The 12,701-nt window shown below is 30.4% G+C and overlaps 1 protein-coding gene across 1 annotated transcript in view; it reads left to right on the top strand.

The window, feature by feature from the left end:
- The window catches only part of LOC122714458 (lachesin-like), a 172,521-nt gene that overhangs the window by 83,375 nt on the left and 76,445 nt on the right, over nt 1–12,701 (top strand). Inside the window, exon 2 of the mRNA XM_043935795.1 lies at nt 1,029–1,126. Within this exon, the coding sequence (XP_043791730.1) occupies nt 1,029–1,126 (98 nt within the window). The remainder of the gene's footprint in view (nt 1–1,028; nt 1,127–12,701) is intronic.

Genomic DNA, 12,701 nt, shown 5'->3' with positions numbered 1-12,701 from the left:
GAGAAACTTTATCATATGCTGGAAATATAATATAGATTTTTAATTATTCTTTTCATATTCAAGAACTTTTAACTTTTTTGTTCATTTTTAAGGTCTTGCAATTTCGTTCTACTACCAATGACGATCGATGTGCTATAAATTCTCAACGTGGCATGTGTAACCAATGGTCTTACGAGAATTGAAATTTTCGTATCCAACGAACTTCTGCATGATATACCTCTGAATCGTTTATGACATGGATCAAATATATTTCGATTGCTATATACGTATATATACATATACTTTCATTTATTTTAAATATATAATAAATTTCTTTCTGGAAATATAATAAACAAAACGAATTTCGAAATTACCAATATATATATATATATATATATAACCATGAAAGCGTGCAAATAAAAAAGCAATTAAACAAATCCATTTCATTATTATATTAAAAAAAAACCAAAACTGTTCAGATACATTTTAAAACTATATAAATTTTCCTATTCAAATATACACTCATTTTTCAACATTATTCGCACAAAAATAAAAATATTTTTCATATGTTCAGAACTCGAGTTATAATACTCATCATTACAATACCATCCCGATAACCTCTTTTCAAACAAAAATATATCCGTCCACTCGAACCCAGTATTATAACAATAAACCCCTTCGAATTCCTTCGACATCTCTCTTTCTCTTCCATTCCCTTTATTTTCACGGGACATTCCCTGGGATGACCGCCTCCATCTTCCCTTCCTTGATCGAACGAACTAGCTTCCGCTGAAATCAGGAGAACGAGAATTTCGCCGAGAAATATAAAGAGGCTGGCTTAGGTCCCAGGTTGACCCGCTTACGTTAACTCGCCCCATTCACCGGTCGAGTTTCTCGAGTACTTTGCAAACTTTACCGCGCTCCTCCAGCGGGGGGAGAGAGGTTATAAGTATAAGTAGCAGCGAGCAGTAAGGGGGCGTGTATACCACGGTTATGCAAATCGTTCACCGTTGACGGGATACTTAAGACGAGGATCTTTCGTGTTGCAGATTTACCCAGGTTCGGCACACCGCTCAACAACCTGACGGTATCCGTGGGCCGAGAGGCCGTTTTCACCTGCATCGTGGAAAATCTTGGTCCGTACAAGGTGAGCCACCCCTCTATCCTCCTTCCTCCTTCACCTGTTTCCGTATTCACGCACCGTTTCAAACGTCTTTGCAATTATTCACGCCATATTATGCGCGAGCATACAGCTTCGAATAAATTAGAGGCGAGCGTTTCTTGAATGGAACAGATATCATTCGTCGGTTCCCTTCTTCGTTACGCGTGGCATGAAACGGATGTTGGAAAAATAAAGGAAGCCGCTTTTTTCCTCCTTTTTTGTTGTACTTCCTTTCTTTGTATAAGGGAAGGAGGCAGAGGGATGTTTAAAAAAGGAAAAAATTAAGACTTGATATCCTCTGACGCTTTTCAACGCTGATATGTAATTGCTTCTTGATTTTCGGTTTTTGATTTAAAAATTGTCAAAAGTTTGTGCAACGAAGATTCAGATTGATCTTCTCTCTTTGTGTCTTTATTTAATATTTGAAGAGGATTAAATGATTTATGTAATTTATGAAGGAGATATACATATATGTTTGTATTATATATATTGTATTAAGGTGGTAATTTAAATAATTCTTCTTTTTTTCTTATATATTGTTGATTTAGTTATGTAGATATTGCTGATTCGTGAAAAATATTCAGAGTTCGGATATTAAATAAATTTCTCTCGTGTTTGTGAGTTTTGTGAATTTAATATATTATTTTGAATAAGAGGAAATAAATTCTTCTTTGAACAATTTCTCAAATAATTTTTTAATAAATTGTCGTGTTATTTATATCAATTGCTAAATTATACATATAAATTATATTCGCACGATAATTAAAATTAATTTTCTTTATATAATCTAAATTTCATACAAAACTAACTGATGCTTTAATATACGGTTAATATATTCGTGAAATATCCCGAAGGCTTGATTTCACAGTTGCCAAAACAAACTCGCAAGTTGGTAGAAGAAAAATATTGGTTCAACCTTATTTATTAACGAAATAAGATATCTCACTAACACAAACTTACAAATTCATCCAAATTTAATAAATTAATTTAACTACAAATTTTTCTAAAGAAAAAATTAAATATTTGGAAACTTTATTGGAAACTTTAAAAAATAGATAAACTATGAACAATTTTAATCAACAAAAATTCCAATTTTAATTCCAATTGACAAAAAGAAAGAAAATTTGATCTATATTATTTTCATATTAATTCTTACAAACAAGCTTCGAACAATATTCTTACGCACCGTATAATTTATTAAAAATTATATCCCCAATCTATCCTAAGCAATTAACATTTTACTGATCCTGCTTCGATATCTCGAAACCTCTCCTCCAGAAAAGAAAGAAAAGAAACAAACATAAAGAAAGAAGACCAAGAGCGTAATACCTCCACCATCCCCCTAACTAACCTTGAACGGGATAGCTTCAACTGGGAGGCGAAAGAAATTTTATAAGACTCGTGGAGAATCGGGGGATATACGATCGAAGCCGAGGATAAAAGAGTGTCTATAACAAACGGTACAGATAAATTCGTATCCCTGAGATCCGGCAGAAGAATCCGTATCCAATGCGTATCTCGGCGCTCTCCATTTAAGTAGAAATAAAATCCCGCGGGGTGTGAGTTCAGCAGTTTGTTAAGTGGTTCCTCCAACCCCTTCCCTCGCTCCATTCACCGCCCGACATTTTTATCCCCCCCCCCCCTCCCCTTCTCCTCTCACACGTCCCATTCGACTAAACCTCTTAACCGACCACCATCCGCAAGGATATACGAGTTATAAATTCTCCTATATGGGCATCCTTCGCGATCGGGGCCGTGTTTCGCCAATAAAAATGCATGCGGGAGTTGTTTTATGGTGGAACGGGGTCGATGCATTATCTTTGCGGTGGACAAGGACGTTTAGGACGGAAATGAAAATGCCAAGGTTCCTCGACGCTCTCTGCTGGAACGAAGAGAAAGAAGAGAAGTGGATGGGACGGAGAGGAAAGAGACGCGAAGAGAAAGAGGAGACGCGTGGAGGGGGAAAAATGGGTAGGGATAAATGGGTAAATGGGAGTGTAATCGATAATGGAGGATGCGCTTCCGGTTAAGTTAACTTTGTTTAGCCGTGAATGATTTATCTTGACGAACTTTCTTTGAAATTCGGCGCAACAATTTTATCTTCGAGATCTGTGTTCGATGCAATTATCTATTGATATAATTAAGGAAGTTTAAAATTTTTGTAAAAGTGGGAGAGATTTTTTTTTTCAGAGAGATACTGAAAGATTGAAACGTTTGATGATCGAATACGGGGGAATCTTGTCTGATTAAAAAGAATTATTGTATGTTGTATTTATTTTTGTAAATGATGATGAATAAATTCAGGTTTTTTTTGACGTATTATTTGAAGTACTGTAAATATTTTGATTTAGAAGTTAGTTAAATAAACTAAATTTTTTCTATTTTGAGTATTAATAATTCTTTTTGACCAATTGGTACAATGCTTCGTTATTTAATATCATGAAGAATATGTTATATTTAGAAATTCTGAGATTATCCAGTTGCATACACGATACAAGTTAATCTTTCATTTCAAGATAATAATTAGTATGCTCATGAGCGAGGAAGCAAGTTTACAGTGACATTATCAGGTATTCGACGTGTACATGTTACCGCTAATTCCTTTGAAAATGATGAGGTTATCTTGCTGCTTCGTCTATGGCAATTTCTAAAGTAATCAAAATTTGTGATACTTTGGGTGACGTATTATTTGCAATAGGCATCTTATCCGAAATGCATCGAGAAGTAACTATCAATGATTAATTTTTATGATAAAATTTTATTTGTATAAAATATCTCTATTTAAGATGTAATATTATATTTTTATAATAAAAGTTTTCTTTATGAATTTAAAATAATGCAAATTTCTATTACTCTTTTTTTTTTATTTCGTTTTCTTTTAAAAAATTTCTTTTATCTTTATAAAATTCTTTTAGAAACTTAAAGAGAAGATTGAGGTGAAACCGGGACTTAAAGATAAAATCTTGTAACTTTGAATGTAATAAAGTTGAAAGAAAGAAAATCAAGATTATGATTTATTGGAATAATCTTTCCATTAAAAACGCGAAATTCCTTAAATGGTGAATGTAGAACTCTTTTTTATTCAACATTTAAAAAAGAATAACTAATAATCTGTTGAATATATTTCACTTCAAAAACAGTACATTCCATCATTTATATTTAAATAATATCAGAAATTTATCAAATTATTATTATATAAATTAAGTAATTTGATAAAATAATTAAATAATGAAATTATAAATATTATATATATGTGATTATATATATATAATAAAAATTCAATATCATAGATATTAAATTAAAAATTCCATTTTCTACGAACAATAATTTTCCTTTTCCGTTTGTAGAAAACGAACTAATATTAATTGAAAGTTTTGATTCCGCCACAGAGGAAAAACGCTTAATATTAACATTCTCTCTGTGCAATCCGGATGAAATTTGCGAAAATTAAAGAACATTGGTCCGCGAGGCGAATACAGTTTGCACATTATCCGAAGTCGGCGGGAAATTTTAAAATTTCATTAAAGAGTCGAAATTACTTCCTGCGGAAACGGCGCTCAAGTGGAAGCGGCCCTAACCCCCGTATTTTTACGGTGCTAAACCTAATTGAAGTTGGAACCCTCGAAATTTGTCGGAGTTGGCGAGATTAGCATCAAGAGAATTTCTTTTTCGTCCCGTTAAAATAATCGTTGCTCGAATTACTTGTTTTCCATTGCTCAAAGATTTAATCGGATTTTACTATTGAATTTTTTTTTTTTTTTAATAATTTAATTGACGATGAGGTGATATTGAAACATAAAAACTGAGATGAATGGAATATAGAAAAAATAATTTTTTAAAAAATTAAAGTGGAAATCGATCTTTTAATCTTCAAAATTTAATAATCCTCAAAATTTGTTAAATTAGAAAAAAATTCTAATAAAATTGAATTTATTTGTAGTAACTCTTATTTACTAATATAAGATGCTATTGAAATATACAGGATGAAATATGTGAAATGTGATAAATGATTTTCAGAATTAAGCAAATAGTATTTGAAAATGGTAATAAATATTAAGTATATTAAATATGGTAATGATTAAATTATTTTATTAAAATCAATTTTTTAATTCCAAAGAGCTATCGTTCAAGTTATATTATAATATTTATTTAAAATAAAATCCAGTATTAGAATTATTACACATAATTATTACAATTATATTATGTATAATATATTATTAGATGTATTGTATTATTGCAAGAAAATTAAAGAAAATATAAAAAGACACATTAATAACTTATTACTTGGTCAATATTTATATATCAGCAATATTTATAAAGATATATAATTAAGAAATATAATATTTTTTGTTTTTATATATATTTCAGTAAACAGATATTCATATTTTTCTGTTTATTCCATTCCAACTTACTTTTATATTACAAGATATTCTGATTATTATTCAATAATTAGATAATATTTGAAAGCTATAAAAGTTATGAACTAATTTAAATACATATTAAATAATGTTTCATTCAGAGTGAATTTAAAGGAAGGGTAAAATTTGTGTATTTACGCTGTCAGCGAGTTTCGGTTCACTTAAAGCGGAATAAATTTCACTCTAATAGAATTGTTACGTGATTTTCGTCCTTGTTGAATGGAATGAGGATCAAGTTCTACTTCGTAGGACAAAGTGATAAATATGTAGTAATGTAAAACGCGATAAATGTAGAAAAATTTCAATGTTAATTTATTAATAAATAAATGCAGTAAATTGTTACATATGAAATAGTCGTTTTCACAAATGCGTTCAGAATTTAATGACTAAATATATATCTACTGTTAATTAATTATTTGCACGTTAATTTTAAGCTTAAAATTAGCTGAACTATAATTTGAACAATGTTTTATTAATTGCTTTATTATTAAAGGAAGCAAATTATACGTTACAATGAATTCTATTTCAACACCCAATTCAAATGCTTTTCTTATCCAACTTTAAAATTCTGTATAAAACATCGTTGAGAACATTAAAAGATTCTTCTTCTGCGAAAAATTTTAATTGGCAAATATAAACGTAAGAAATAAATATAAAAGTTATTGACGAGCGTCGAAGAAATATTTTAATTACAAAAATCTTAAAAAATCTTTTTTTAACTGAGAGGATATATCGAATTCGTTCGAATCGATCAAAATCATTTTTATATATAAAGATATAAATCAAAAGTCCGCATACAGATTAAAAGTTAAATTAAAAATTTTATTAAAAATTCAACCATTTATCACAACCTAATAATTTATCCGATGGAAAATTTTAGTAGATAGTAGCGTGGGATAAAAATTATAAATGAAAGAAATATTATATGTGCCTATATTTTATACGATAAAATATTGTTATAATTTATCATTTGTTTAAATTTTCTGTATTATCTTCAACATCAGCTACAATATTTTTCCTTCTCGTTTTATTCTACTGAATCGTTAAATTGAATAAATCGCAATATTTAAATTGTATACTGTTTTACATATACTTTGGCATTTGCGTGAGAAATCTTTTATTTATAGCATCAAGAAAGAAAAGAGCTCTTCTTTCTTTCCGTTTTGTTTGCCGCATTTCAACGTGTAAATAGCGATATCGAGTTTCGTTTCTTCATCTCAACCCAATGTTTCAACAAAACATCGTTTACGTTGTTTATTTTCATACTTCCCCAAGCTGAATCGCGGGCACATTTTCTTATAAAAGTTAAACACGATGATTCGAACGCTTGTTTGAATAAAAACTAGAAATGATATTTGAAGATTTGAGATCAGAGTTAGAAAACACTGTTCTCGATTTTTCCTCGAAAAACGTATAGAAAACATTTCATAAATTCAAATTTAATTCTTCGACTAAAATATTCATCTTACAATTATAAATATCCCTTAACTCAATCCATCTCCTTCCTTCACTTTTTTCTCACAGAGATTAATTAAAACACGATGGAGAAAACGATGGATAAACCTAAATCCTAATTTCCCGATCCATCGTTGCATTCCATCAAGATGAAATTAAGACTTCGTGGCCCGCAAACTCTCCCGACGACATTTCATTCGTACTCGTCCATACGTTCCGTCGGATTACCGGTTTGATTTCGCAACCGGAGCCAGCCAAGTTTGCCAAATGGTTGCACGCCATTCCAGCTTGGACGAATATGAGTCGGCCCCTCCTAATGCAGTTTTCAGCGATCGCAACTTTATCGAACCGTGGATCGGGTGCCAAGTATTGTATATATATATACCTCCCCTCGCTTGGAGGTTCGAGGAACGTAAAAATCGTGGGAATCAATGATAGAAGTAGAGATTTCATTGCGGTTGAATAAAGACGAACTCGGAAACTGCGATTCTCATGTGCGATGTTGCGGCTAATACGTAATATTACGTCGGAGAATGGCGCGCAAGCACGAATACCGGTTACATATTCAATGAGCAACACAATGCGGATGCAACGAACGGCGTGTGAGTTGGTTAGAGAACAGACATACGAATAAATTAATAAATGATAACGGGGATGGGATTTTCGTGTGCGATCCTTGTGTAAGAGTGTCGAACGGGGATGATGATTCGATGAAGGGATGAGATATATGTGAAGATAAGATTTGAATTTGGAAATAATTTAAATTAGGATGATTTTTTTTTTTTTTTTTTAGGTGAGATGAAATTTAAGAGTAAGAAAATTGTATATTCCAGGGAAATATTTTCAGGGGAAATTTCTTTGTATAAATAAAAACAATGTTGATCAAAATGTACAAAATTTTCAATTAATTAAAGTTGAATTTAAATAAGAGTTAAAATAAAGATTCAATTCATCTTCAAGCAAAAAATATTGGGTTAATTTTAAGAATTATTTAAATTTCTTTTATATTTTATTTGAATCTTAATGTTAAATAGAGTTTTTAGTTTTTTATTATATATATATTTTTAAGTAAAATGTTTCATTTGTAACTTTATAAAAATGTTAATAAATCATTATCGTTATTTTCTATTCGAAAATTAATTATTCCACAATTAATTGGATAGGTTTCACTTGTTATGATTTTTACTTATAGATAACTAGAATATAACAATATAGTAAGAAAATGTGATGAATATATATATTTAAGATGAAAATGATAGAAAAGAGAGATAAAGGAAAAAGTTCAGGAAAAGAAAAAGGATAAATCTAAACCGCATTTTATCACGGGAGAATACGGGAGGTCAGATTCTGGTTATTTTTCTCTAATACCATACTTTTTCTTTCTTCTAAATTTGGCGCTTACCCTAGATTCTTGAAACTTATACCGCGTGGCGCCACGTATTATTTTCTCTTCCATTTATCTCATTCTCTTGGGTAAAATGATCTCCCAAACTAACTTTTTTTTCATCGTATTACGATATGCTAAGTTTACATATCGTATTTTCATAGTTTGAGACATCTGTATGTTGCAAATGCATTAAAAAGATTTCAAAGAAAGTTTCGAAGGAAATGAAATTGTTTTTGAAAGCATCGTATAAATTGTAAAATATATTCCTAAAAATATATTCCTTCTTTTAAAAAGTGTGGTATTTTAAATAAATTTATAATATTTAAATTATATTTAAATTATATTTAAATTACATTGTAAATTTAACAACAATTCTCGTTATACATCTGTATAAATTTATTTCATATTTCATCTGTTATTAAATATTATTTTGATTAATATTTACATGATTAATGAATAATGAAAATATTTTACTGGTAACAATGCCAATATTCTTTCTTTGTTTATTTCGAATAGAAATATCAGAAATCACGAATTAAATTTATTTATTACGATCTAAACTTGTTGAATTACAAAAAAAATATATATATCTATCGTGATAAAAATCTCATATGAATATTATTATTCAAAATTTTCATTGCAATATCAAAATTATCTTTTTTTTTTTATTATATCCAAGTAAATTTTGTGCTATTTATATTTATTTCAGCTAACATTCTATCTAATAATTCTATCCAATAATTTTTCTTTTCTTAAAATAGTTGTTAATTTCATCGAACATATATCATAGACAACGATTGCAAAATTCATACAACTCCTGGCAAAAATTATTAGAATAATTTTTTTAAAATCGAAACAGATTGAAATTTTTTGAAAAATTATAAAGATTAGTTTATTAAATGATACAATTTTGGAAAATTTAAGCAACTAATCAGAATCTTAAAAAGGAAGGCTAGATATCGCTCTTTAAAACTTTTTACCTGAATCTGCAATGAAAAGTTAAATAATACATTTTGCATATTTATACCAATTATATAAAATTTCATCGATTGATGCAAAAAAACAACGAAAAAATAAAAATCTATACATCTTGAAAATCGAATATTTGCCAGCAATCTTAATACTTAATTAAACAAAAGATATTTCATTTCAATTCTGAACGCATTACAAATATTATCTAATAAATATAATAAAACGACGTTTCAATTACTTTCCACGTACACTCCATCCATCTTGAAATCACCCTAACCCCACCATCCTAAAAACCACCCTAGTCAAAGGGCACCCTATTTCATCCCATTCCCCCAAATCTAATAACACCCTTTCGCACTGTTCTCCTCCCTTATTTCTTTTTTTTTTATACCTCTATAATTTACCCCATGAGATCGGTCCTCATACCTCGGGGATCATCTATTAGAGCACGCTTCCCGCTAAATGGCCGGTCCTATTAAGAATCCGTAATTACCCCAAGATCTCGAGGCAGCTAGACGCAGGATTTCCGACGCGTGTCTGCCGTCAGCTCTAATACGGGGTTACTCCAAAGTAAGGAGGTTAACCCGGCAGAATGCGGGGTAGGGCGAATCCCGCGTCTCGAAGTCAATAGCCGAAGTGGAGGAGCGAGGGAGGGAGGGTCGGAGAACTTGTGTGCACGAGCTGCCCTGTGATTGCCCATGCAAACAAACCACCGTATTAATTATTCGTAATGTCGATGGTTACGACGAAGCACGCATTCAAAGGATCCCCCCATTGGGACTGGAAATTATGCGAACGATTCTACGAACGAAGATGTCCAAGTAAAAAGTTTACTTTTGAATTATTTTTTCGAATAATTTTATCTTCTCGGATATTTAATTTGGTAAATAATTATAGAGATAAGGGATGAAGTGGGAAATTCGTAATTTTTTTGGTAAATAAGGGGTATTGATATTTGAGAGGATCAGGTTTTCTTTTCTGTATCGATCGATTAAGGTTGAATAATTTTATTTGCTGGAAATTTCTTCCGTTTCTTTGCAGAATAATCCATATAATGGTATTGGATTATCTGAGAGATGAGAATTTGTAATGTAATTTGTGTTAACGATTTCTAATGTTAAATTTAGATAGAGGGTATGTAAGATAAAAGGAAATTTGTATCGATTATATTATGCAATTTGTATTAATAATTCTTAATGTAAATAATGTTTGTTCGAATCACTTTTCGGTATTAATTTCTAAGGATTCCTTATCCAAATTTCGAGTAATTCTATTTGCTGAAATCTCTTACAGAATAATCTAATAATCTATGTAGGATTGAGCAAGACGGGAATTTGTAGCGTAATTTGTGTTAATGATTTCTAACGTTCAACTGAGATATCTTAAGTGCTTCTGAGATATCTAATATTAGCAAATTTATATATAGATATAATAAATATACCATAATTTCTATTAATATCTAACTGTATCTAACCAATATCTATTTCTTTCAATTACTTTTTTTCAATATTAATTCTCAAGATCTGTGATAAGAATTCTTAAACCCAAATTTTGAATTATCTTATTTGCTGAAACAATATAATAATTAATAATTTCCAACGTTTAATTAACGCAAATATTTAAGTACTTTTGCAACAAATCTTGTTAATAAAACTTATTGGATATTTTAATTTGAATAAGTTAAAAATTAAAAAAAAAATTGATTCGATATTCTAATTAAATTCCTAATCACGTTCCTAATTTATTTTTAAATTATTTTTTTCGTACGACGGAAAGAATGAAAAAAATGAATCCATCCTTAATTGAATAAATTATTATATAAATTTGAATAAATTATTTTCGATTCAATCTACTAATTGTGAAATTTAGCCGCGTCTATTGGATTCGAAATTACGAATTAATTTCGTGATAAAGAAAGTTTTCTAGACGTGGAAAATAGATTTGATTAGATTTGGCCTATTTTGAGCCATTATATTCAGAAAGCATTGACCTGAATTTTTCTGATAGAATCTGGAATCTTGAAACATTTTCATTCGATATTATATAAAAATATAAAAAAGCAATTACTCAACATTGAAAAAATATTCAATAGTTCGTTATTAATATATATTTACATTATTGTATAATCTCTCATCTATATCGCATTATTAATTACAATATTTCCTTTTGTTTATCCGTATATTTAATAAAATAATGTATCCAATTATTCTATGCAATAATTACAAATTTTCATGCAGCTAAAATATTGAACCAATATACCATAAATAAATACACATTTTATATCTGCAAAATATCTCTTTCTATCAAAATCAAACGTACTTATAAAAGTATTCATTCGCTCTTCACATAACCAATAATAAAAGAAAAAGTACACATAAAGAACATAACTGCGTTCAGGCTTACACAACAAAAGAATGGAAGAAGAAACCCTATGAAAACGAAAAAGAAAAAAAAACGAGAGCGTGGAAGGCTGCAAGAAAAGAATCTGGAATCGCATGTTTCGCACAATTTCCTCGCTTCATCCCGGATCGATATTAATACCGCGATAACGCTAATTGCTTCTTAGGTTAGGAACGATTCAGAGGTGGCTGAGAGTATGGAACCTTGAGATGCGGCTCCCGAGCCTTTGCAAGGGGCTATTCCCCGGATGGAACAATTATTAGGTCGACCTGTGGCGGTCGTAAAGTGAGGCGGGCGTTACGTTTCTCGAATGGAATTGCGATACCGTTGAATTTGCATACAGTATCCCTCCTCTATCCTGAAGACTTGCCCGCCTTTGTGCGCGGTTTCCAACTTGCATTCGCTGCTTATTAAATTTACGCCAGGCGCGATACCGCCGCGAAATCGACGAACGAAAGCCCCCCACGGACCAACGGCTCGCGATAAGCGGTAATAATTCTGGGTAATTGCGGCGTGGAAACTGTGTCGCCGTATGTAGACGTTTTTGCGAGGGTTGTGTGAAAAGTAAGGTTGATTAACCGTAGCAAAGGAGGAGATTGCGCCTATTCGAGATAATATATATTGCTAAGATTGGTACTTTTTTTTTTTCCTTTCTTTTCTTTAAGTGGCTTTGGAAATGTCGACGATTATGGATACGATGGAAGGAGATTCTTAATTGAATTATATATTGTGAATTTTTTTCTTAATTGAATTATATATTGTGAATTTTTTGCATTGTATCAAAAGTTAGAAGTTAATGTTTGTGTTATTAGGGGAATATTGCATCGAGTGAAACTTGTCGTTAAAGTTTTAGTATATTTAATAGTACGAGATAGAGCTTTAAATATATCTAAAATGTTTGGGTTTAAGTGTTTTATGATCCTTTTGT

The sequence above is a fragment of the Apis laboriosa genome, unplaced genomic scaffold (genome assembly GCF_014066325.1).
Source record: "Apis laboriosa isolate Shangri-la unplaced genomic scaffold, ASM1406632v1 scaffold30_cov140, whole genome shotgun sequence".
Classification (NCBI taxonomy): Eukaryota; Metazoa; Arthropoda; class Insecta; order Hymenoptera; family Apidae; genus Apis; species Apis laboriosa.
Note: the sequence above shows the minus strand (reverse complement) of the source record. Positions and strands in the feature narration are given on the sequence as shown.